Below are 27,052 nucleotides of genomic sequence, written 5' to 3' on the forward strand. Positions count from 1 at the left end.
AGACATGAAAATTGCTGTTCACAGTGTGGTAGGCCCCTGGGGTAAGGGGCGTGACCACAGTGACCCAGAAGGAGGAAGCACACAGAGAACACAGACACGGGGAGTAAATGAAACTCAAAACGTACCTTTATTTTCAAAAATGCCCTCCACCACACCCAGAATAAACTTAAATAAACATAGCTCGCCCAATGGGGCTCTAGAGTCTGTTAAATTACTTAGTTTTTCTTGTTTTAGCGTCCGCGCAGCCTCAGCCCTCAGCTCCCCAGCGTAAGTTCTCCCCAATGATGGCTGAGTTTTTATATGCCTGTCTCAACTGGCGGCCTAATCAGCCCTCATGCGGGCCAGGTGAGACAGGCACGGCTTTGCGCTCTGGCGTGGGGCGGACCCACAACTCCCCCGCCTCCTCACGCCACAACAGACACTCTCCATCTAGAGTTATTCTACAGTTTGGAAATGAATGCTTTTGCACATCACAATTTCCAAATTTTATTTGATGAAAATTTTGAAAACCATGCAGAAGTTCCATTCTACTTTACAATTATGTGGTACATTGTGTTAAACTGTGGCTTAAAATCTCAATAAAATACATTTAAGTTTGTGGTTTTAAGGTGACAGAATCTGAAAACGTTCAAGGGGTATGAATACTTCTGCGAGCCCATGTATTTTGTCAACTTAATATTCTAGAACTAAGCACTAAGAAGTAACAAAATATTACATTTATACATGTAGGGAACATGTATGAGCTGGCACATCAATTTGCAAATTAGACCATTCAATGCAAAAATATGGTAAAAATGTACAAATTTTGGTTTAGGCACACAAGTAGATCTCATGTCCATATTAAGATCTGTACCAAAACTAGTCATGTTTTCTTTACAGAGACTCACAGGGTGGTCGAATGCTTCCATCTGTGAAGGACAACAGTGGCAGCCATGGCTCTCCTTTGAGTGGAAAGCTGGAGGGCATCTTCTTCAGCTGCAACACCGAGTTTAACACGGGCCAGCCACCACAGGACTCGCCGTACGGTCGCTACCGCTTCCAGATCCCGGCTGGGGAGCTTTTCACTGCAGACACACGGGCCTACTTTGGCGACTTCTACTGCATGTATACGGCCTACCACTACGTCATCCTGGTCCTGGCACCGCGAGGCTCCCCAGGGGACATCTACTGCAGCGAGCGCCTGCCTGAGCTCGACGTGACCGATAACCGCTTCCTGACGCGCGTGTGTGGCCCAGACGGGCGCGTGGAGTTTCGGCATGCACAAGACGTCATCCTGGAGATTATCTACACAGATCCTGTGGAGCTGGCACGGGGCAGCGTGGCTCAGATCAGCGGACATCAGCTCATGAGCCTGTCCACCGTCAACGCAAAGAAAGATCCAAGCTGCAAGGTCTGCAACATTAGCGTGGGGCGCTAATGTGGAAAGCTAGCGGACGCACACAAAATTGAGCTGGACCTAATGACACACCTCAAGAACTCTTATCATTACTCTAACATTAGCATGGACTAAGTCATCACAACATAAACAGATTCATCCCAAACACACTAACCAACTGTGTCCTCACCCTAGAAGCTGCAACATTAGCATGGGGCGCTACACAGGCTAGCACTCGTGCACACTCAAGCTGGACTTATTAACCAGTTACCCTCATGTCTAAACCTCTAACCTGGACTAACACATCCACATCAACTCTCAACATAAACCTGCTAACTAACTGTATCCAAACCTCAGAACACACATAGACACACACACATACACACATAAGAGCGGCAAAATTAGCATAGGATGCTAACAACACCATTACTATGAGGGACACTAATACTGTATCGCAGTCATTCGCAAAATTAGAATGGACCTACTAACTAACTGTTTTCAAGAAATCTGACCACACACATCATTAGAGCTGCAACACTGGTGAGAGAGGTACTAACTATTAGTATGCACTGCTAATACTGCTTAAAACAAGGTTACAGAGTTTATTAGCGCAGGCTACACTAAACAAATGCAAACGTACTGTAAATTAGAGGAATTTATTAGCCAATTGTTGCAACTATTTTTCCAAATTTCTGCACAGTGCATTCTCTTAAATCCAATAATTTAAAGTCATTTAGAGTACATTTTGATCCGAAATTGTGGTTAATTGTAGAGAAACATGCCAACTCTTAATTTCTTTACAGTGGTGGGGAATGGAAAAGTGTGGTATAACTACAACACAAATAAAATATAGCTGTTTTATTTAGCTAAGTTTTGAAGATATAAACTGCTGATGTAAAATAGTAAAAAAATGAGAAAAACTGTCTGGTAAACTATTGTTAACACCTGTTTTCCTGCATGTCTCCCTACACCATAATTGGATTTAAACATACAGTACATTCTATACATAACACAAGAATCACAAAAATACCCTGTTTACACCTGGTCTCTTCATTGTACTAGTATGTAAATAGTACTCTGATACAATTTTAGTCACATGTATATACACTTGGACAGGTCTCTGGTTAGTAGAACTGAATCCTGATTGCTGTATTGGACAGAATATGCAAATTTGCTTGCTGTGTAGCAGTTATTACTGATGCATCTTAGATCACCTGAAGTGATTTATTTAAATGATTGGTTTTGTATCTGTTTTAAATGTGCCTTGAGTGCGTTTAGACTTTTTCAGATATGCAGAAAGGGACCAGGTGTAAATGGGATTAAAGTACAAAAAAGGATTCAGATTTGGAACATTTTAGGGCCTGTTCACACGCAAAACTTGGTGCTACAAAATCTCAATTTGGGCTGAGGACTCGATACAAAGAAAATGGGAGACTCTCATCGTAAAGGGTGCTGCCTCCTCCAGCCTCCAGAAATCGAATCATAAGCGCTCACAGGAGATGCATTTAAAATACCAGGTATGAAAGACTATGAGTTTTGGCAGTAATTTGTGATCAGATCAACCAGAACCCATGTTAATGCAGGATAATGAATGGGGTTCTAGCCTCAGGCATCAGGGAGTGCACTCTCAACCACTTGGTTTAAAAACTGGAGCTATTAAAGGTTCAGACATCTGTCTCCATTCACCATCACTGTAAACAATTCTGAATGGGAGTGTTTAAAATCACAAATTCTGGAAAAAAGATGGATTTTGGGAATATCAACCTGTTTTTTTTTTTGTGTAAAGATGAATACCTTATCTAAAATGAAACTTCAATGTAATTGCAATTTTAAAATCCCACACACACCTAAAACATTTAACTTTAGCTTGGTTTGCTAGCCTTGGCTGTCAGAAGCTGACATATAACCTAAATTTATGTAAATGTAGAGATTTCACCTTTATTATAGCACAGCTACAATTTGTTATTATTAATAAAATTTTAAGGAAAAAATATTAATATTAAGAAACACAACAGAATAGAAACCTGATTTCTGATTTCTAACATTACGCTACATAACATGGACCCACACACAGAAACACAGCTTGTTCATGCTGATGTTTTCCAACCCCCTTAATTCTGCCACATCCTCAAGACCCCCCTCCTGCTAGCTACCGGCTATCCGGTTAGCTGTTTTGGTTCAGACTGCAAACCAACGCTGAAGAACTTCTGAATGGACTCCAAAAGGAGAACACCAGTGATGCCGTGGCCCAGAAAGTTTATAAGAAGAGAAATAAATGAAGGACACCACACATATCATTCCTGGATGCTTCTGTTTCACATTGTGTGTCTTAATGGGCTCCAAGTCGAGGCCTTTAACCTACGGACGTTACTGAAGCCAACTGTTCCGTTCCTGCCTGCTCCCAAAATCCTCTCTGCAAAAACGGAAAAGAAGTGAAGAAGAGTAGAAAGAATGCAACTTTAAAACCATCTTTTATCACCCCTGTCCTGACTGTAAGCCACTTATATTCTTTAAAAAAAAAAGAGAAAAGAGAAGAAAGAAAACAGACAACCTGGATCTGAATAAAACTCAGCCTTATCTGTTCATCTTCACTACCTGCTTAAGTTTAACTCAGATTTTATCAGGTAATAATGTTTTTTTTCAAGCTTTATCTGGAAACAAACAAACAAAAAATATTGATTGAAGTCTCTCCATTATTAATATAGTGAAAAACAGGGCTTGCAGTAGAATTCTACTTTGATTCTGCTAATTTCTTCCATACTTTAGTGTATGAGATGTCAATAGAGTCATTCAGAGTGGAGGTTTGATGTGAAACTGTGCTTTCAACAACACTAATATAGCCATGGACTGCTGAAGCACTGCAGAAAATGTCTTCTTAGCAATCTTAGCAAGTGAAATGGTATTAAATATAGTCTCATAATATCTAATATATCTTATTTTAATACTTGTAGTAATATCCTAAGAATCAATGTGTTATTTCTAATTTTGCTTTTAGTGATTTTACCTTCTAAACGAATCTTAGTGCACTGGAAGGTAATTGACTTTTTTTCAAGAAATAACATATATTTTAGTCTTGGTTAAGAAATACAGTTTGAAACAAGCAAAAAGATCTGCCAATGGAATAAGACACTTAGACAGTAGATCAAATTACTTAAATCAAGCCAAAATGTACACAATACACAAAATGGCTGTGTAAGAGAGAGAAAAAAACAGTGTACTTTTAGTGTTTAAGTGTATAGTGTGAGTTTATATATTTTGTCGAGGGTAAAACTGTGGTAAATCTGAACCGTTGTTTCTGTTGTACAATGCCCTGCATGATTCCATTCAGCAGTTTAATGATATGCAGTTTTAAAATCACATTATAGGCCCAAGACTTTAGACCTCAGAATTCTGGTAAAACTGTGTGTGAGGCATCAGGCAGTTGGATTATTAACTATTAGAGGTCATTTTTTCTGTGAAGAATAAATATATACAGTTTTAGAGCTTCAGCCCTCTGCTTTCATTCACCTCTACGGTCAAACAGAACAGTGTTTTACACCAAACCTCACTCAGAATGACTGTTTACAACTTAAAGGGAGAAATCCTGTGTCAAATTCACTTGGTTTATAGTGAAACATGGTAACGAGTATGAGCTTTTGTTGAATAGCCCACCTCCTTTCTCCCCCAGTATTCCCAAATATAGTGCTTTGAGCCGATGCTCCCAGAAGGCTAACGATGCTAGTAGTAAGGGTATACCCATGCAAAGAAATCACTATTTTTTACACCATTAACAAACTCAAAGTATCTCCACACTTGATTAAGGCCTTGACATTTAAAATGAGGAACTGAACTAAAATGAGAGCTTTGAAAGTGCACAGTTAGTTTATTAAAACACTGTTTATACACAGAGTTCATTAAGACAGTTCTCCGGACGACGCCATCTTGAAATTAATATGATGATAATTTGACTGATGGGCACAATTGAATAGGTAAGATAAGGGGAACAGATATTCAGTGAAAAAAGCATGAATATTAAAAATACTTTCAACAACTGTAACAGCTAAAATTCATGCACTCCTATAGAGTTCATTTCTGTTAATGGTGTACAAATAGTTAGCATTGGTAATGTTATGCCCTCATTACTAGTATTGTAAGCCTGTTGGAAGCATTGGCTAAAAGCACTGTATTTCGGGAATGCTGGGGGAGAACATAGGTAGGCCATTCGACAAATCTTTGTACTCATTATCATGTTTCATTACAATCCAAGACCATTTCACACCAGAGTTCAACTTAAACTATTAAATTATGCAGAAATTTAAATTCTTCTTTAATCTCTAATCAGAAAAGCAGCACATTCTGCAGGCTTTCCTCTTACAGTATTTCATCGGTTGTTTCACTGATTTTATGCCTTTTCACTGTTCTTACACAGTTCTCCTTTAATCAGTCTTCATTTTTCTTTTTTTTGTATGTTTATGAAAATTGCTGTTTTACTTTATCTGAAAGTTGTTTTTATTTTATATTTTGTAAGAATGAAACCTTGTGCATTATGTGTGTGTGTGTGTGTGTGTGTGTGAGTGTGAGGAGAGGTGTTGTGTTGGACTGCCCAACAGTGATTTTTTTTGTGCATGTTCATTGTGAAATAGTTGTAATCTTGTTAAAAACTTTTTTGACGTTTGCAGACCCTCAAAGCTGTGCTATTGTATGCCAAAGGTATCGCGGTGAGAAACGTTTAGCCGAACTGTGCTTAACACGCACCTGAACACGCACCTGAACACGCGGCAGAGACAACACGAATCAACCCAGTTACTGCGTACGTGGAGGTGAGGATATTAAACAGAAAACACAACAGCCAATTCACCTGGGGAAATTTGATCTAATTCTACATTTCTTTAAGCAGAAATGTTCATTTTGTGGCCAATATGAGTTTGTTGCGGCTGCACAAATTCGGTTCTGTGCATCAAAGCCTTACTGTAGAGATGCTTTGTTCTTTTATTATTATTACTGATAAATTGTACATCAATTAACTACGGCTTAATCACTTTATATACTGTTGATCAACTGCTAAGTTTTTGAAATCAGTTCAATTAAAAATGTCAGTGATTCACCTGAATATCTGCACTGTCACACAAAAAACATTCTTCACTTTTTGACATAATGAGAATCTTTTCATTTATATTGTATCAGAATTTCATAAAAAATGGACCAATACCAAGGCTGCAAAATGTAGGGATTTCATTCCATTTAATTTCTTCAACACTTTCTTGTTAAAATAACAGTAGTAAAATGAAAAATATGTATGTACAGTATCTTAAAGCCACTAGGGAAAAAAATGTTAAGCTAACATTTTAGCTGTTAGCTTATGTTTTTTCTCAGATATGTGCTTTTAAACTGTGTTATTAGTATTAATGTCAGTATTTGATTCTAGGTTTTGGTTTAATTTAAGTTGCCAAATAGTGACACTGAAGCGTAACTAGTGGCACATTCCATTCATTTACAGCTATAAAAAATAAAATATTTTCGGTTATATAAAACAACATTTTATTAAACACACCTGCACAAAAAAGGCTAGAACAGTAAAAATTAAAATTCAAAATCATTTTTAGCAATTTTATTCGTCTATTTCTCATGAAATCTGATAAAATATTACGAAAAATTTTCAGACTTACATTATGTCAAAAAAGTGGGAAATGCAAAAATGGAGACACAAGGTTTTAGCGTGACAGTGAATTGTATACAACATTACGCTAACAGCAGCCATCTTGTAGCAGCAGCATTGACAGACATCAGCTCTGAAAACTCCATTTCATATGGGATTAGGATTACCATACGGTGGTCATTTTGATACTCTCTTTGCCAGTTGTGGTCACTGTGAAATGAGCTGTGCAACATTTAGCCTTTGGTAATACAAAATAATTTATACAAAAGTACTCTTTTTCATTTTTTTTAAAAACAACGTGATTGCATATTTGCCACTGATAACATTTTTCATAAATAATTATAAAGCGCTGCAAAGACAACAAACAGTATCTCTTAAAATTACAAAATTACAGTCCGTCAACAAATACGCTCCAGTCTTCAGCACGGCAGGGGCTAAAGCCTCGCTCACCCGGCTGCTTTCACAGTGTGTGTCTGTCCCAGCATCCTTTTCAGCAACTTTAGCCTGGCTTTCAGAGTTTCGTAGCGGTCGTATTCCGCCGCCATGGGAACCCGGTCCTCTCTCTGTGCGCTCCTGCAGTAAAGAATAGAAAAAATAGAGAGAGAGGGATCTATAAGCGGCACTCGTTTGCTCGTCGTTATTGCCTTACTCCGATAGCTGTGTATAGAGACGATTCAGACTGAACCTTTAAACAAGCTGTACATACTGTATGTATTATACAAAGAAGCCACCCTGTCTGTTTAAACATATCTATCCATCTATCTATCTATCAATCTCTCCTCCTCCTTCTCTCTGGGTGGTGGGCTTCACACCGTCATATCCTTTGGCAGTTGCTGTTCTGTGAATGTTTTTTTCTGTTTTGAGTTACTTGATGTGTTCCTGAAACAAACAAAAACAACTAATGTGACTGTTCAATAAAAGCTATGTCTGAATGAGAGCTGTGTCCTTTTTCGTACAGTTATGGTAACTTTTATAGTTACTAACAACAAGTGGACCTCAGGCTGGGCTTTAGTCAAAATGACCAGTGTGCCGTATCGTATCATACACAATAACAGTGTTATATTTTTTAAATGCTAAAAGTTCAGGTTCAGGTTCAGATTTGGTTATTTACTGTAGCTGTATGTTTTATGTTTGCAGGTAAGCACTAAATATTCTACACTGTGGTATTTTTTTTTTTTTACATTGTTTTTGTTACGGTATTATTATTTTGGTAATGGGAGGTAGGGCGGCAACGAATAACTGTTTTTTCATGGTCATTAAGCCTGTTTATTATTGATTAAATATTAATATTTTCTTTTAGTCACAGCTCTCATACGGTTTCTCTGGCCAACTTCTGTTATTTTTCTTTGGCTGAGCTGTTTGATGCTTTCCTTTTGTCTGTTCACACGAGTCAATGTTCTAAGCTTTTTATTGAAGAAAGTGATCTGTAGAAACAGAACACTTTTTAAAAAGAGGGGTTTTGTTTTATTTTATCCATAGTAAAGTAGTACAGTACAGTAGGTCTGGATACACTTGAAAAATATGAAAATAAAGTAATTAAATATGGTCACATTATCTGCAATGCTTTCACTACTATTGTTTTCTTCTGAAATCAAGGGTACTAGATTTTAGAGCATTGCTGTGGAGATCGGATTGCATTCAATGCTTTCACCAATACTTACCAATTAAAAAAACAATTTAAAAAATATGTTTAATTCTAACCAACCAATCACTCTTCATAAGTACTTTCTGTTAAGTCTTTTATGAGAAAATGCATTTCTGTATTCATATGAGATAAATATTGGAGTTGTGGATGAGACAGACCTGCCAGTCTTCAAGAGAACCGTCTCCTCAAACTCTTTCAGAATCTTCCTCTGCCGTCTCTTCTCTACCCTGGTTTCTTTCAGTTGCATTAGTATCTCAGCCCTACACACACACACACACACACACACACACACACACAGAAATCATCTATACAAGTTTGTAATGTGTGCTTTGTTTAATTCTGTGTGTACAGGCGTGTGTGTGTGTGTGTGTGTGTGTGTGTACCTGTTGACGGAGTGTGTGTTGTTTGTCTGAGCTGTTGTCATTTTGATCTCCTCCAGCTGCGAGATGAAGGCAGGATTACTGGCCTCTTGTGTCGGCAAAGTGCTACAAAGTGTCTGCTGGATCAATTTATCCAAGCCCTTATCCCCACTCTGCAACAAAACAAACACACACACACACACACACACACACCCATCCCAGTGTAGTGTAGGCCTACACAGCAATCAAATTCAGTTATTCTGATGTTCTTATTTTCTATGTTTAGATGTGTCAATAAATTTATATCTCGCTTATGTTTAGCAAACAAGTTTTCAGGTTATACATTCTATCTTTCCACCGTTCCACCTTAAATTTCACCTGAATAGACAAGTTTTAAAACGTGTCTTAGTTCTAAGATAAGACAATGTTAGTGACAAGTTTTTTTTTTCTAACTTAAGGTTACTAGAGTCTGCTAGAGTAGTTAAACAAAAGTCTTTTTTCAGTCATTTTATAGCTCACTTATGTTTAGGGAACAAGTTAGAGTTTTTCACTCTATTTCATCTTTTCCACCTTTGGAGAAGCTAGCTTTAACAATAAGTTTTAGTTTTTTTGATTAAATTGAATTGAATTGAATTTAATTGTAAATCCGACTGCCTTGGCATAAGTGAGCTGGCCATTGTTCAACTGCCCTCACAAGATAACTACTTACATCTTAGGTGTGGGTGTTCCCAAGCTGTCCCTTTAGTTAACACTTTTTTTTTTACTTCTTTCCATAATACATCATTAAGTGTTCATAATGTTTTGGTTCATTGGTGTACATATCTGTGCATGTGGGAGACTGAGAAAGGGAGGCTTACCATAGTACTGGTCTGTCTGTTTGATGAGTAGAACGCCTGCTTCACCAAATGATAGCGATCATACAGATCTCTCATCACACTCCTCTCCTCTTTTGATCTCTGAACAGGACACACAGATAAAAGTACTAGATTTAGAACCATCATTTCCACTTACACTGCTCCACTGCTCAATGCTGGGGGGCTTTATACCACTCTAAATCACTCAGTGAGCAGTGGGGTGCAGTAGCATGGGCATTCCATTGCAGTAGTCGAGGTGTGAGATGACCATAGCTTGTATTAAGAATTGGGTGGCACATTAGGAACGGTCAAATTTGTCTGAAGTTATAGAGCGCATAGCAGCAGGACCGAGCACTTGGGACAACATGGTGTGAATGTATTGGAAATGTCTGTGGTCGCTTACCGGTCTGCCATGAAGACTCTCGTAGTAAAGCAGACTCTTCTGCAGCGTCATCTTCTCTAGAGCCAGCTGATCCAAAGACATGTCCTACACACACACAAAAAGGAAAATAAGTAGCTATATATTTATCCACTTGCGGGCCTACCATCATTATGGCAATTAGAAATGTATCCAGCAGTGGCTACTGAGTGTAATATCTGTACCTGTAAACACTCTGGCAGGTTTAGTTCCAGTCGTTTTTCTTTCAGGTGTTGCGTTAGTGTTTTCACTGTGTCCTCCAGTGCAGGTTTAGTCACGCTGACCCCCTGCTGGACAGTAGAAGAACTGCAGAGCTTTACTGATCCGTCCACACACTGCCTCGATTGTAGGTCTATAGAAAGAGAGAAAGGATGCAAAAATCTATCTATTAAACCCTTAAATCTACTGACACCAGAAACATGAATTATACAGCATTCCACATACCTGTAAGCTGCTTACGGGCTTTTTCAAGGTCCATCATTAGACTCGCCACTCTAGGATCAGCCACCTTATCATTACGTCCAGCCTGCATTGACAAATAAATAGAAACAACTATTAATAAATAAATGCACATTGCTGCATTTTCTCAGTCAGCTTTATGAGGTAGAGTCACCAGAAGAGGCTTTCAGTTAACAGCTGTGCCTCATCAAGAGTTACTCGAGTTACTTGAATTTCTTGTCTCTTGATGTGTTTAAGAGCATCAGTTGTAAAGTTGTGAAGAGCTAGATTTACAGGTATACAGTGAATAGCCCTATTTGAGTAATGTTCTAATCCATATTATTAGAAGCAAGAACTACTCAACTAAATAAAGAAAAAAATGACTTTAAGAAAAAAGGTCAGTAAATGCAAAAAACGTTTTTGCTGTCGGCCACATCTAATTTAAATAGATTTATTTTAATTATTCAATTAATTTAAAATTGAATACAATTATTTCATAACATATTGTACAAAATAAATAAAAAAATACATATATGGTATTTGTTTTTGTTATTACATTTTGTTGGCAGAAGCTGCATCTTGACCACATGATAAATGTGAGGTGTCTCAAAAACACCCACAAGAGGCATATTATAGGTATGTAAGCCACCAGAGGACGACAGAGTAGTAAATTATGGATATACAGAATAGGCTTCTAATTCTACTCTATAAGAATTACTGTGAACACCATAGCACTACACTGCATCTGTGGTGAGGGTAGGTGTGTGCATCTTAATAGCAAATAAATAAATAAATAAATAAATAATAATAATAATAATAATAATATCTGTTTAATACAGAAATAAGAAGAAAAACGACATTAGCAATAAATACAATATTAAAAACGAATTACTAATATTAATATTTTCATTAACAGAACATATACATAACAATAAACATTAAAAAGCTATACCCACAACCTGTATATTTTATTTTATTTACAAATAATATACAAACAATAAAATTTAAAACAATTGTGGCATCATTTCAATACAGAAACAGGTCAACAGGACAGGATCAGTTCACTGACACACTCCCACACAGATACGCACAGACATACATACATAAATACATACACACACACACACACACACACACACACACACACATATATATTAGTGCTGGGCGATAAAACGATATCGATAGTTATCGAGGAAACTATATATCGCGATAAGTCGGGGCGAGAAATTCGATAAACTAAATTTTCTATTTCCCGTTTAAGTAGCGTTGTGAAAAGGCGCAGCACGAGATCAGGCAGCACGCTGAACTGCTGCTCAGCCCAGTACAACCCCTCCCCTCCCCTCTCCACCATCCCCCTCCGCCCCACCCCCCGAGCCCCTCCACTCTGAACTCCTCACATAGCGGCTCCTTCTCTCCCATTTACTGGATAAACTTCATTTATACTATTTAGCGGCGCTACACTGGAAAACTCACCTTTTAAATATGAGGCATGCGTCTCCAAGATATTTAGAGAGGTGAGCTTGTTCAGATTTCTGAAGGCAGGTAAACGCTGCTCTGTTTGCTGCTAGTTAGATTAGCTTGTCTCCAGTTTAAAGTTAGCGATGTTTAGGTGTAAAAGGGATCTGTGCAATCTGTCATCATTAGCTAAGATGCTTTCACTGCTTTTTACATTCTAATAAACTAATGGGTAACGCACGTTAGCCGTGTTAATCCACGTTTCGTGTAAATTAAGGTTAACTTCAGCACGAGTGAGGGGTTAGTATATAAACACACAGAAAGGAAGCACTTTCCATCTTTTTTCCTAACTCTCACTGTTTCTGTTAGAAAACCCTGAGGGCAGCATTCTCCTCTGTCTTTGTGTTTTATAGTTTTTAACAGATAGAGAGTCTGTTATGCTGTATATTTTACTAAATACTGTTGTAGAAATGAAAATTGAAAGGTGGGTCCGCACCCACCTCTCGCCTGGGCTACAACTCCCTTACGTGTTCGTTGAATAGAGGAGTCTCAGACAGATGGAGTGAAGTTGAAAGCAAAACAAGTATTTATTACAAAAGCTGGAACCAGGAGAACACAAAAGAGCGGTCGTTGACCGTTCCCCGATATGCTCTGAACCCCTGTCATCTGACTTCCATGTTTTAAACCCAAAATGACGTGAAAACCTGGTGATGAGGCGTTGCTAAAATCATCTTATGTCAGCATGCATGGTGTTATGTGTTAGCGCTAGCGGAGTAAAGTTAGTTTGATATTCGATATTCAGCGGAGATTCGCCTTTCGGCCGTTCTCTTGCTCACAGGCAATGTCCTAAACTCTCCCAAATTACATTTTCCAAACCACAGAAGAACAGAGAACAAACTACAAACGTCAGATTTTCTGAAAACACCCAACCTTTCTGTTTCTCCGAGAATATTTACTGAAAATGGCAGGAATCGCTGCAGCGGGCGCTGAAGCTGTTAAGGGACCGTCTGCAAAGTACGGACCCTGATTAAAAACGTAAACATTCACAGCGCCGTTTAATGCATTTCTACTATAACACGCCCATATGAAATATAGATAAAAAAATCATACGTAGTCTTTAGAGACACACCTGAAAAACATACTACAACTTTTATTTTTGAAAAATATGATTTGGTTGATTTTATATTAATTTTTAATAATAAAAATTGCTACTGTACTGCACTAATATGAAATATAGAAATAAAATCACTTGTAGTCTTTAGAGACACACCTGATAAACATACTACAACGTTTAGTTTTTAAAAATATGTCTCGGTTGATTTTATATTAATTTTTTAATTATAAAAATTGCTACTGTAATGCACTAATATAAAATATAAAAATAAAATCACTTGTAGTCTTTAGAGACACACCTGATTAACATACTACAACTTTTAGTTTTTAAAAATATGTCTCGGTTGATTTTATATTAATTTTCTAATAATAAAAATTGCTACTGTACTGTACTAATATGAAATATAAAAATAAAATCACTTGTAGTCTTTAGAGACACACCCGATAAATATACTACAACTTTTCGTTTTGAAAAATATGACTCGGTTGATTTTATATTAAATTTTTTATACTAAAAATTGCTACTGTACTGCACTAATATGAAATATAGAAATAAAATCACTTGTAGTCCTCAAAGACACACCTGATAAACATACTACAACCTTTAGTTTTGAAAAAATATGATTTGGTTGATGTTTTATACATTTTTTAATAATAAAAATTGCTACTTTACTGTACTAATATGAAATATAGAAATAAAATCACTTGTAGTCTTTAGAGACACACCTGATAAACATACTACAACCTTTAGTTTTGAAAAATATGATTCGGTTGATTTTTTATTAATTTTTTAATACTAAAAATTGCAACTGTACTGTACTAATATGAAATATAGAAATAAAATCACTTGTAGTCTTTAGAGACACACCTGATAAACATACTACAACCTTTAGTTTTGCAAAATATGATTCGATTGATTTTTTATTAATTTTTAATAATAAAAAATGCTACTGTACTGCACTAATATGAAATATAGAAATAAAATCACTTGTAGTCTTTAGAGACACACCCGATAAATATACTACAACTTTTAGTTTTTAAAAATATGTCTCGGTTGATTTTATATTAATTTTTTAATTATAAAAATTGCTACTGTAATGCACTAATATAAAATATAAAAATAAAATCACTTGTAGTCTTTAGAGACACACCTGATAAACATACTACAACTTTTAGTTTTTAAAAATATGTCTCGGTTGATTTTATATTAATTTTTTAATTATAAAAATTGCTACTGTAATGCACTAATATAAAATATAAAAATAAAATCACTTGTAGTCTTTAGAGACACACCTGATAAACATACTACAACTTTTAGTTTTTAAAAATATGTCTCGGTTGATTTTATATTAATTTTCTAATAATAAAAATTGCTACTGTACTGTACTAATATGAAATATAAAAATAAAATCACTTGTAGTCTTTAGAGACACACCGGATAAATATACTACAACTTTTCGTTTTGAAAAATATGACTCGGTTGATTTTATATTAAATTTTCATTCTAAAAATTGCTACTGTACTGTACTAATATGAAATATAGAAATAAAATCACTTGTAGTCCTCAAAGACACACCTGATAAACATACTACAACCTTTAGTTTTGAAAAATATGATTTGGTTGATGTTTTATACATTTTTTAATAATAAAAATTGCTACTTTACTGTACTAATATGAAATATAGAAATAAAATCACTTGTAGTCTTTAGAGACACACCTGATAAACATACTACAACTTTTATTTTTGAAAAATATGACTCGGTTGATTTTATATTAATTTTTTAATACAAAAAATTGCTACTGTACTGTACTAATATGAAATATAGAAATAAAATCACTTGTAGTCCTCAAAGACACACCTGGTAAACATACTACAACTTTTAATTTTGAAAAATATGACTCGGTTGATTTTATATTATTTTTTTAATAATAAAAATTGCTACTGTACTGTACTAATATGAAATATAGAAATAAAATCACTTGTAGTCTTTAGAGACACACCTGATAAACATACTACAACTTTTAATTTTAAAAAATATGATTCGATTGATTTTTTATTAATTTTTTAATAATAAAATTGCTACTGTACTGTACTAATATGAAATATTGATAAAAATCACTTGTAGTCTTTAGAGACACACCTGATAAACATACTACAACGTTTAGTTTTTAAAAATATGTCTCGGTTGATTTTATATTAAATTTTTTATACTAAAAATTGCTACTGTACTGTACTAATATGAAATATAGAAATAAAATCACTTGTAGTCCTCAAAGACACACCTGATAAACATACTACAACCTTTAGTTTTGAAAAATATGATTTGGTTGATTTTGTATAAAAAAATTTAATAATAAAAATTGCTACTGTACTGTACTAATATGAAATATAAAAATAAAATCACTTGTAGTCTTTAGAGACACACCCGATAAATATACTACAACTTTTGGTTTTGAAAAATATGATTTGGTTGATTTTATAGTACTACAAGTAATTTTATTTCTATATTTCATATTAGTGCAGTACAGTAGCAATTTTTATTATTAAAAAATTAATAAAAAATCAATCGAATCATATTTTTTAAAATTAAAAGTTGTAGTATGTTTATCAGGTGTGTCTCTAAAGACTACAAGTGATTTTTTATCAATATTTCATATTAGTACAGTACAGTTGCAATTTTTAGTATTAAAAAATTTATAAAAAATCAACCGAATCATATTTTTCAAAACTAAAGGTTGTAGTATGTTTATCAGGTGTGTCTCTAAAGACTACAAGTGATTTTATTTCTATATTTCATATTAGTACAGTACAGTAGCAATTTTTATTAATAAAATTTTTTATACAAAATCAACCAAATCATATTTTTCAAAAGTAAAGGTAGTAGTATGTTTATCAGGTGTGTCTCTAAAGACTACAAGTGATTTTATTTCTATATTTCATATTAGTACAGTACAGTAGCAATTTTTATTATTAAAAAATTAATATAAAATCAACCGAGTCATATTTTTCAAAAATAAAAGTTGTAGTATGTTTATCAGGTGTGTCTCTAAAGACTACAAGTGATTTTATTTCTATATTTCATATTAGTACAGTACAGTAGCAATTTTTATTATTAAAAAATTAACATAAAATTAACCGAATCATATTTTTCAAAACTAAAAGTTGTAGTATGTTTATCAGGTGTGTCTCTAAAGACTACAAGTAATTTTATTTCTATATTTCATATTAGTACAGTACAGTAGCAATTTTTATTATTAAAAAATTTATATAAAATCAACCGAGTCATATTTTTCAAAATTAAAAGTTGTAGTATGTTTATCAGGTGTGTCTTTGAGGACTACAAGTGGTTTTATTTCTATATTTCATATTAGTACAGTACATTAGCAATTTTTATTATTACAAAATTTATAAAAAATCAACCAAATCATAGTTTTCAAAACTAAAGGTTGTAGTATGTTTATCAGGTGTGTCTTTGAGGACTACAAGTGATTTTATTTCTATATTTCATATTAGTACAGTACAGTAGCAATTTTTAGTATTAAAAATTAATATAAAATCAGCCGAGTCATATTTTTCAAAACCAAAAGTTGTAGTATGTTTATCGGGTGTGTCTCTAAAGACTACAAGTGATTTTATTTTTATATTTCATATTAGTGCAGTACAGTAGCAATTTTTATTATTAAAAAATTAATATAAAATCAACCGAGTCATATTTTTCAAAACTAAAAGTTGTAGTATGTTTATCAGGTGTGTCTCTAAAGACTACAAGTGATTTTATTTCTATATTTCATATAAGTACAGTACAGTAGCAATTTTTATTATTAAAAAATTAATATAAAATCAACCGAGTCATATTTTTCAAAACTAAAAGTTGTAGTATGTTTATCAGGTGTGTCTCTAAAGACTACAAGTGGTTTTATTTCTATATTTCATATTAGTACAGTACAGTAGCAATTTTTATTATTACAAAATTTATAAAAAATCAACCAAATCATATTTTTCAAAACTAAAGGTTGTAGTATGTTTATCAGGTGTGTCTTTGAGGACTACAAGTGATTTTATTTCTATATTTCATATTAGTACAGTACAGTAGCAATTTTTATTATTAAAAAATTTATAAAAAATCAACTAAATCATATTTTTCAAAACTAAAGGTTGTAGTATGTTTATCAGGTGTGTCTTTGAGGACTACAAGTCATTTTATTTCTATATTTCATATTAGTACTGTACAGTAGCAATTTTTATTATAAAAAAATTAATATAAAATCAACCGAGTCATATTTTTAAAAACTAAAAGTTGTAGTATGTTTATCAGGTGTGTCTCTAAAGACTACAAGTGATTTTTTTATCAATATTTCATATTAGTACAGTACAGTAGCAATTTTTATTATTAAAAAAATTATAAAAAATCAACCAAATCATATTTTTTAAAATTAAAAGTTGTAGTATGTTTATCAGGTGTGTCTCTAAAGACTACAAGTAATTTTAGTTCTATATTTCATATTAGTACAGTACAGTAGCAATTTTTATTATTAAAAAAATTAATATAAAATCAACCGAGTCATATTTTTCAAAACTAAAAGTTGTAGTATGTTTATCAGGTGTGTCTCTAAAGACTACAAGTGATTTTATTTCTATATTTCATATTAGTACAGTACAGTAGCAATTTTTATTATTAAAAAATTAATATAAAATCAACCAAGTCATATTTTTCAAAAATAAAAGTTGTAGTATGTTTATCAGGTGTGTCTCTAAAGACTACAAGTGATTTTATTTCTATATTTCATATAAGTACAGTACAGTAGCAATTTTTATTATTAAAAAATTAATATAAAATCAACCGAGTCATATTTTTCAAAACTAAAAGTTGTAGTATGTTTATCAGGTGTGTCTCTAAAGACTACAAGTGATTTTATTTCTATATTTCATATTAGTACAGTACAGTAGCAATTTTTATTATTAAAAAATTAACATAAAATCAACCGAGTCATATTTTTCAAAATTAAAAGTTGTAGTATGTTTATCAGGTGTGTCTTTGAGGACTACAAGTGGTTTTATTTCTATATTTCATATTAGTACAGTACAGTAGCAATTTTTATTATTACAAAATTTATAAAAAATCAACCAAATCATATTTTTCAAAACTAAAGGTTGTAGTATGTTTATCAGGTGTGTCTTTGAGGACTACAAGTGATTTTATTTCTATATTTCATATTAGTACAGTACAGTAGCAATTTTTATTATTAAAAAATTTATAAAAAATCAACTAAATCATATTTTTCAAAACTAAAAGTTGTAGTATGTTTATCAGGTGTGTCTTTGAGGACTACAAGTCATTTTATTTCTATATTTCATATTAGTACTGTACAGTAGCAATTTTTATTATAAAAAAATTAATATAAAATCAACCGAGTCATATTTTTAAAAACTAAAAGTTGTAGTATGTTTATCAGGTGTGTCTCTAAAGACTACAAGTGATTTTTTATCAATATTTCATATTAGTACAGTACAGTAGCAATTTTTATTATTAAAAAAATTATAAAAAATCAACCAAATCATATTTTTTAAAATTAAAAGTTGTAGTATGTTTATCAGGTGTGTCTCTAAAGACTACAAGTAATTTTAGTTCTATATTTCATATTAGTACAGTACAGTAGCAATTTTTATTATTAAAAAATTTATAAAAAATCAACCAAATCATATTTTTTAAAATTAAAAGTTGTAGTATGTTTATCAGGTGTGTATCTAAAGACCACAAGTAATTTTAGTTCTATATTTCATATTAGTACAGTACAGTAGCAATTTTTATTATTAAAAAATTTATAAAAAATCAACCAAATCATATTTTTCAAAACCAAAAGTTGTAGTATGTTTATCAGGTGTGTCTCTAAAGACTACAAGTAATTTTATTTCTATATTTCATATTATTACAGTACAGTAGCAATTTTTATTATTAAAAAAGTAATATAAAATCAACCGAGTCATATTTTTCAAAATTAAAAGTTGTAGTATGTTTATCAGGTGTGTCTCTGAGGACTACAAGTGATTTTATTTCTATATTTCATATTAGTACAGTACAGTAGCAATTTTTTGTATTAAAAAAATTATAAAAAATCAACCAAATCATATTTTTTAAAATTAAAAGTTGTAGTATGTTTATCAGGTGTGTCTCTGAGGACTACAAGTGATTTTATTTCTATATTTCATATTAGTACAGTACAGTAGCAATTTTTATTATTAAAAAATGAATATAAAATCAATCGAATCATATTTTTTAAAATTAAAAGTTGTAGTATGTTTATCAGGTGTGTCTCTAAAGACTACAAGTGATTTTTTTTATCAATATTTCATATTTGTACAGTACAGTTGCAATTTTTAGTATTAAAAAATTAATAAAAAATCAACCAAATCATATTTTTCAAAACTAAAGGTTGTAGTATGTTTATCAGGTATGTCTCTAAAGACTACAAGTGATTTTATTTCTATATTTCATATTAGTACAGTACAGTAGCAATTTGTATTATTAAAAAATTTATATAAAATCAACCGAGTCATATTTTTCAAAAATAAAAGTTGTAGTATGTTTATCAGGTGTGTCTCTAAAGACTACAAGTGATTTTATTTCTATATTTCATATTAGTACAGTACAGTAACATTTTTTATTATTAAAAAAATTATAAAAAATCAACCGAATCATATTTTTCAAAACTAAAGGTTGTAGTATGTTTATCAGGTGTGTCTTTGAGGACTACAAGTGATTTTATTTCTATATTTCATATTAGTACAGTACAGTAGCAATTTTTATTATTAAAAAAATTATAAAAAATCAACTAAATCATATTTTTGAAAACTAAAGGTTGTAGTATGTTTATCAGGTGTGTCTCTGAGGACTACAAGTGATTTTATTTCTATATTTCATATTAGTACAGTACAGTAGTAATCTTTATTAATATATAAAATCAACCGAGTCATATTTTTGAAAACTAAAGGTTGTAGTATGTTTATCAGGTGTGTCTCTAAAGACTACAAGTGATTTTATTTCTATATTTCATATTAGTACAGTACAGTAGCAATTTTTATTATTAAAAAATTAACATAAAATTAACCGAATCATATTTTTCAAAACCAAAAGTTGTAGTATGTTTATCAGGTGTGTCTCTAAAGACTACAAGTAATTTTATTTCTATATTTCATATTAGTACAGTACAGTAGCAATTTTTATTATTAAAAAATTTATATAAAATCAACCGAGTCATATTTTTCAAAATTAAAAGTTGTAGTATGTTTATCAGGTGTGTCTTTGAGGACTAAGCAAACCTAGATTAGCTAAATGTGTTACTAGAATAGCACTTCTGAAGTAGCTAGCTAGTTAGCTAACCTAGATTAGCTTAATGTGTTACTAGAATAGCACTTCTGAAGTAGCTAGCTAGTTAGCTAACCTAGATTAGCTTAATGTGTTACTAGAATAGCACTTCTGAAGTAGCTAGCTAGTTAGCTAACCTAGATTGGCTAAATGTGTGACTAGAATAGCACTTCTGAAGTAGCTAGCTAGTTAGCTAACCTAGATTGGCTAAATGTGTGACTAGAATAGCACTTCTGAAGTAGCTAGCTAGTTAGCTAACCTAGATTAGCTAAATGTGTGACTAGAATAGCACTTCTGAAGTAGCTAGCTAGTTAGCTAACCTAGATTAGCTAAATGTGTGACTAGAATAGCACTTCTGAAGTAGCTAGTTAGTAGCACATACCATTGAGAACTGTACATATCAGGAATATCATCAGGTTTTAGACAAGGACTAACAGGATAAACGTACATGAATTAAGGACCGGTGTTCTGTCGAATTGTGCTACCTTGTCGAACTGTGCTGCCCTAATGTATATTCAAGTTTAAAAATACAACAGAAGCACTAATTTAAGGCATGTACGCAGTCAAAGTCCAGTAGATGTAAGTTATTAGATTTGGATTGCATAAATTATTGTATCATGGCAAAGTTATGGCAAATAGAGCTCATTACAAACTGCTTTTGTATTTATTTATGATAATAATTGAAATTGTTTGTTTGCATTAACACTTTTGTGCAGTGACCGGTCGTCCAGGTTGTTTAATGCACATAAACCCCCCCAATACAGATTAATTATAAATAAAAAACACAAGAAATAATTAAATTGTGTAGGTCAGCGCATGCGCAGTACCGTTGGGAAGCATGTATGGGTAGCACAATTCGACAGAACACCGGGTTTAGTGTGTGTATATTAATCATGGTTTAAGAGGACATGGTTTACTGTACTTGATTATACAATGTATGAGTCAGTAAGGAATGTATTTGTGCTAATGTTCAGTTTGAATTTCTGTACGTATTAGGAGTTAATATATTTTAAACTAGGAGAAATAGTACTACTTCATAAGAAATGTACATGTATAAATGAACAACAATTCTGAAGTAGCTAGATTAGCTAAATGTGTGACTGGAACAGCACTGGCAAACAGTGTTGGGAGTAACGGCGTTAAAACTAACGGCGTTACTAACGCCGTTACTTTTTTTCAGTAACGAGTAATCTAACTAATTACTATGACTGTAACTATAACGCCTTTACCATTTCCGACACCCCGTTACTGCACGTTACTTTAGCAGCTCTATGAACTTTTTTTTTTATTTCGCTTTGCCCTGGTTAACCCCTCCTCTGTCCGGTGAACTGAGCTTCTGGCCGCTGTGCCTGTGGTTTGGCGTGGTGAAGTGAGGCACAATTGTGACGATTTGCGTGCTCTAATCAATTCAGTGATTGCCGTGGACAACCCAAGTTCCGAATTAAGGACGTTAAGCTCTTTTTAGCGGCTCCGGTTTTTGTGGTGCTGCTGCTTTCTATTTTAGAGCTTAGATTCTCTGCCCGAATCCCACCTGACCTGAGGACCGACCCGAAATCAGGCTCCTATTTTTATTTTATATAAAGCTCTGGTGTGATAATCACAATGTTGCTAAGTAACCAATTATTATTGTTCACTAAAGCGAACGAAATAGCGAAAATTGAAAGTGAAAAACATTTGTGTTAACTGAATCTAATAAAAACGGTAATTAAAAGGAAAAACATAACTATCTCGAACTGTATTTTGTGTTTATAAAACTAACTAAAACGAACTGAAATTACTGATAGAATACCCTCATTTTTGTGTTTAATTTATTTATAAGCGCTGTTGTACAGCGGAGTTGTACAGCGGGAGTTGTTGTGCCGAGCGCGCGGCACTCGTGGTCCGTTAGTTCTTGTGTAAAGAGCTCGCGCTAGCAAGCCCACCCTAAAATGAACAGAAAAAATAAAAACAAAATAAAATTAAACTATAATAAAAATGAAAACTGTAATCACGTAGCTCTGGGCGCACGTGAACGCCTCCGCGTTTGACTTGCAGCATTGTGTGTAGCTGTTCTTAAAAATCATTTAAATTAAATAATAGTTCTATGCTTCTATGTTACAGTGTTAATTAACATAATTCTGATTATATTTCGCTCATTCAATCAGCCCGAAAACAGACAGTTTATGGGGCGGATCGGGTCAGGCTCATAATGACAGTTTATGGTTCGGGCTTGGGCAGAATGTGCACGGGCTCAGGCTGTGTCGGATTTTTTGGGCACGATCTAAGCTCTATTCTCTTTTGGTGAAGCTGTTATATTAATACCATTTTAACGGGCATTAAATTGTTGTTTTTGTCCATTATTTTGTTTTATATATACATATTTCTTTTGAGTGTGGCTTGGTTTGTTAAATTTCATCCCCAGACGCGTTTTTCCGCTTTTTTCAGTATTACAAGTTTTAGTAATTTTCTTTGGTTGTGTGGAGAATTTCGTTTTATTTTTTTGAAATTCGTTAGATTATATTTTTGTCAACATTTTGGGTTTATTTTCGTTTGTTATTTTTTGTTATTTTTCTAATAATAATAGTAAATGCATAATTGATTTCCTTTTTTTGACGGGCGAATAATAAAAAGTAACGCGATAGTTACTTTTCTGGTAACTAATTACTTTTATAGTGGAGTAACTCCCTTAGTAACTCAGTTACTTTTTTGGAGAAGTAACGAGTAACTATAACTAATTACTTTTTCAAAGTAACGTGCCCAACACTGCTGGCAAAGTAGCTAGCATAATGGGTCACTATGATATCACTGCTAAAGTAGCTAGATTAGCTAAATGTGTACCTAGAACAGTACTGGTATTGTAGCTAGCATGATGGGTCACTATAATATCAGGGTTGGTCTGTGTAAATTAAATTAATCATGGTTTATGAGGACTTCAATGGTTTATGGTTTACTGTACTTTATTATACACTGTATGAGTCAGGACGGAACGTATTTATGGCAATGGCCAGTTAAATTTGTGAGTTAATTAAGGTTTAATACAACATGCTATAATTTAGGACTAATAGTACACACTATAGATGACTGTACATATCAGGAATATCATCAGGTTTTAGGCTAGGACTAACAGGACAAATGTACATGTATTAAGGACCAGGTTTAGCATATATTAATTATGGTTTAAGAGGACATGGTTTACGGTACTTTATAATACACTGTATGAGTCAGGAAGGAACGTATTTATGGTAATGGCCAGTTAAAATTGTGTGTTAAGGTTTAAGACGACATGCTATAATTTAGTACTAATGAACTGTGATGGGTGACTATTAGAGCACTACTGAACTAGATAGATTAGCTAAATGTGTGACTTGAACAGCACTGGTAAAATAGAAAGTGTGACAGTATAATAGCACTTCTGAAGTAGCTAGATTAGCTAAATGTGAGACCACAATAGCACAGCTATAATGTAGCTAGTTTTGCTACTTGGCTTGCAGTGCTGTCCCTCTCAGACATTTACCCAATATAACTACTTAAGCAACGTTAACCATGTCACACATTTAGCCCAGGGCTCTACAATAACACCGTTCCACCATAGCGGGGACAGTAAAAACAGCACACGGAACAGGATTAAATCTCTCATTAAAGCAGGATGGAGAATTTCCATGTGTTAAAACCAGGAGACAGGGAAAGCCATATAGATAAAAGGTCCAAACAACTGATGACAATATGGCAGTAGAAAAGTACCACAGAAATGTTCAATGGCATTGCTATTTGTGTCAGTTTGTGTGTGTGTTAATCATGGTATAAGAGGACATTATTTAATGTACTTTATTATACTCTGTGTCAGTGTCACGGTCTAGTTCTGTTTCAAGTAGCCAATCTAGCTAAAATAGTGCTGTGCTGTCGTAGTCATGCATATAGCTAATCTAGTCTTCATCAGTGATATTATAGTGACCTAGCATGCTAGCTACTTTACCAATGCTGTCCAAGTCACACATTTACCTAATCTAGCTACTTCAGTAGTATTGTTAATTTATACAAGTAATTTTTATTGAGTGGTACTATTTGCCCTAGTTTAAAACAATCTTTTAACCCCTAATTAATACACAATTAAACTGAACATTACCACAAATACATTCATTTACTGACTAAACCTGATCTTTCGTATATGCACAGATAAATGTGCAACTAGGACAGCATTGCTAAAATAGCTAGATTAGCTAAATGTGTGGTTAATGTGTGATAAATTAAACTGGATATTTACATATATGCATTTCTTACTGACTGCAGTAAGTAAGGTAGCAGTGCTACCTTAATCACACATTTAGCCAATCTAGCCACTTTGGTAGCGCTATTCTAGTCACACATTTAGTTAATCAAGCTACTTTAGCAGGGTTACTCTTGTCACACACAAATTTAAATTCGGATACTCATTTTAATCTTGCACATTTTATAACAAATGTATTACTATCTTTCCATTACTATCTGTCCATCTGTGCCTTTGTGTATTCATTTAGGACTCTCACATGGAGTGGAAAAAAAAACGTATCAGTCCACAAAAAGATGCAATTGCGCACATTCTGCAGGCAGTAGATAAGCCTGGCTTGGAAATAAAATTTATTGATTCTTTTAAAGGTAAGACATTTTCTTGATATTTGTTGTCTCATTAGTAACAGGTTACGAAGGACAATTGCATAAATTTAGGATATAGGACACCTCAGTCCTTTGTACATCCTACTCCAATCTTCTTAATAACAGGATTCTAAAGTGTAACAAGTGTAACAAGAAGAACCCTTATCACGTTGGCAGGCAAGGACTTTATCAAGTGCACTACCTCAATAATGTGATTAGTGCCCCCAAGAGCAGAACAGTAGATGTCAGAGCGTATAAACTAAAATTTAAATTACCGGTAACCCAGCATGGAATTCATAATTTTTAAAAATATGCTTGTTTGTTAAAATATTTTGGTAGCACTTTACTTAACAACTCGCTAATAAGAGGGTAATATGGTAATACTGAAGTAACAATTTGTATTTACCCATAAATAAAAAATCAGTTTCATGCTTGCTACTAAATATTATGAGTAATTGTTGAAGTAACAGGTATCAGATTGTACATCAGACATAGATGTATACAGAATAGTCACTGTTTCATTTCAGTTGCCAGATAATTTTGAGGAAATTATAATATTGTATGAGATGTAGTAATTGGGAAATAAGATGGGAGCAAATCCATTTAGGGGGCTTTCACACCTGCCTCGTTTGGTCCAGACTTTTAAACTTTTCAGTTTGGGTCCGAACCAAAGTTGCAGGTATGAAAGGGGTCGCAAACCACAGTCCAGACCAAAGGACTAGAGTTTGGTCCAACCAAGAGAAGTGGTCTCGGTCCGGAGCTACTAAACCATGGTCTGGTTCGCCTGCAGTGTGAAAGTACTTTAAACAAACCAAAGGAAAAAAAGATTGGTGTTGTACCAAAACAAACTATATAAACTATATATATATATATATATATATATATATATATATATATATATATATATATATATATATATATATATAATGATGTTGTCCTTACATTGATTGCTTGTCCACTTTTCTACTTTGTACAGGACGAGGGATTTTTAGCACCACCAATTTTCAGTGTGGTGAGTTTGTGCTGGAATACCGGGGTCAGCTACTATCACCCACAGAATACAGAAAGGCATTAGATGTGTACGATGAGGACCAGAGGATCTTCCTCTTTGAATTTTATTTTAATGGAAAGCTGTGTTGGTGAGTAGTAAGAAATGAATTAACTTAGGAACAGTGAAGTATAGTTCTAATATCTGAATACATAAACCAAGTAAGCTTAAATATCAAATGTGTATAGGCTCTTTTACATTATTTTGTTTTATTGTAATAAAAAATACATGCACTATTACCATCATCATGTAAATTGGTTTACTTTCCCATGCGTAACAGAAATAAATCCATTTCCAAATCTGTCTGAGCTGATGTTTAAAACTTAAGGTTGCATCAGACAGATATTTTGATGAGTTCAGATCATTTTTTTTTTTTATTGATGACATTATGATGAATGTTCTGTGATTAACCATAAGTTAAAATGCTAGCACTGCATTTAAACTACATTAATGTACTGTTGTCTGAACTGTGCCCACAAGTACTCCTAAGTCAAATCTAGTAAAAAAAACAATATGGCATGACAATGAAAATATATTTTTCTCGACAGCATTGATGGCTCAAAAGAAGGCAGTTCGCTGGGGAGGCTTGTGAATGACAGTCATGTATACCCAAACTGCAAAATGAAGAAAATCATTCACAATGGCAAGCCCCATCTATGCCTCTTCGCAATCCATAATATAAAGCCAGGAGATGAGATTACTTACAATTATGGAGATCAGGATTGGCCCTGGAGAAAGA

General features: G+C 33.4%; 3 protein-coding genes across 8 annotated transcripts in view; 2 read left to right on the top strand and 1 right to left on the bottom strand.

The window, feature by feature from the left end:
- The window catches only part of LOC125785716 (phytanoyl-CoA hydroxylase-interacting protein-like), a 33,894-nt gene extending 28,414 nt beyond the window's left edge, over nt 1-5,480 (top strand). Inside the window, exon 6 of the mRNA XM_049469784.1 lies at nt 880-5,480. Coding sequence (XP_049325741.1) covers nt 880-1,417 — 538 coding nt within the window. The 3' untranslated portion in view covers nt 1,418-5,480. The remainder of the gene's footprint in view (nt 1-879) is intronic.
- LOC125785700 (centromere-associated protein E-like) overlaps nt 1-27,052 on the top strand; it is a 143,603-nt gene that overhangs the window by 75,828 nt on the left and 40,723 nt on the right. The window lies entirely within an intron of this gene.
- On the bottom strand, nt 7,213-9,297 carry LOC125785713 (protein FAM13C-like). Its single transcript, XM_049469782.1, has 3 exons — nt 9,039-9,297; nt 8,814-8,915; nt 7,213-7,583 (listed from the first exon to the last, which is right to left on the bottom strand). The coding sequence occupies exons 1-3, from the start codon at nt 9,077-9,079 to the stop codon at nt 7,457-7,459; spliced, it is 270 nt and encodes an 89-aa protein (XP_049325739.1). The 5' UTR covers nt 9,080-9,297; the 3' UTR covers nt 7,213-7,456.

The sequence above is a fragment of the Astyanax mexicanus genome, chromosome 21 (genome assembly GCF_023375975.1).
Source record: "Astyanax mexicanus isolate ESR-SI-001 chromosome 21, AstMex3_surface, whole genome shotgun sequence".
In the NCBI taxonomy this organism is placed as follows: Eukaryota; Metazoa; Chordata; class Actinopteri; order Characiformes; family Acestrorhamphidae; genus Astyanax; species Astyanax mexicanus.

Bases quoted from the DNA above. Each gene is read 5' to 3' on its own strand.
- LOC125785713 (XM_049469782.1), bottom strand. From the start codon at position 9,079: ATGACAACAGCTCAGACAAACAACACACACTCCGTCAACAG. The intron at 8,916-9,038 runs GTACACACACAC...GTGTGTGTGTAG, and splicing joins AACACACACTCCGTCAACAG to GGCTGAGATACTAATGCAAC. The intron at 7,584-8,813 runs GTCTGTCTCATC...TCTTTACTGCAG, and splicing joins GTTCTCTTGAAGACTGGCAG to GAGCGCACAGAGAGAGGACC.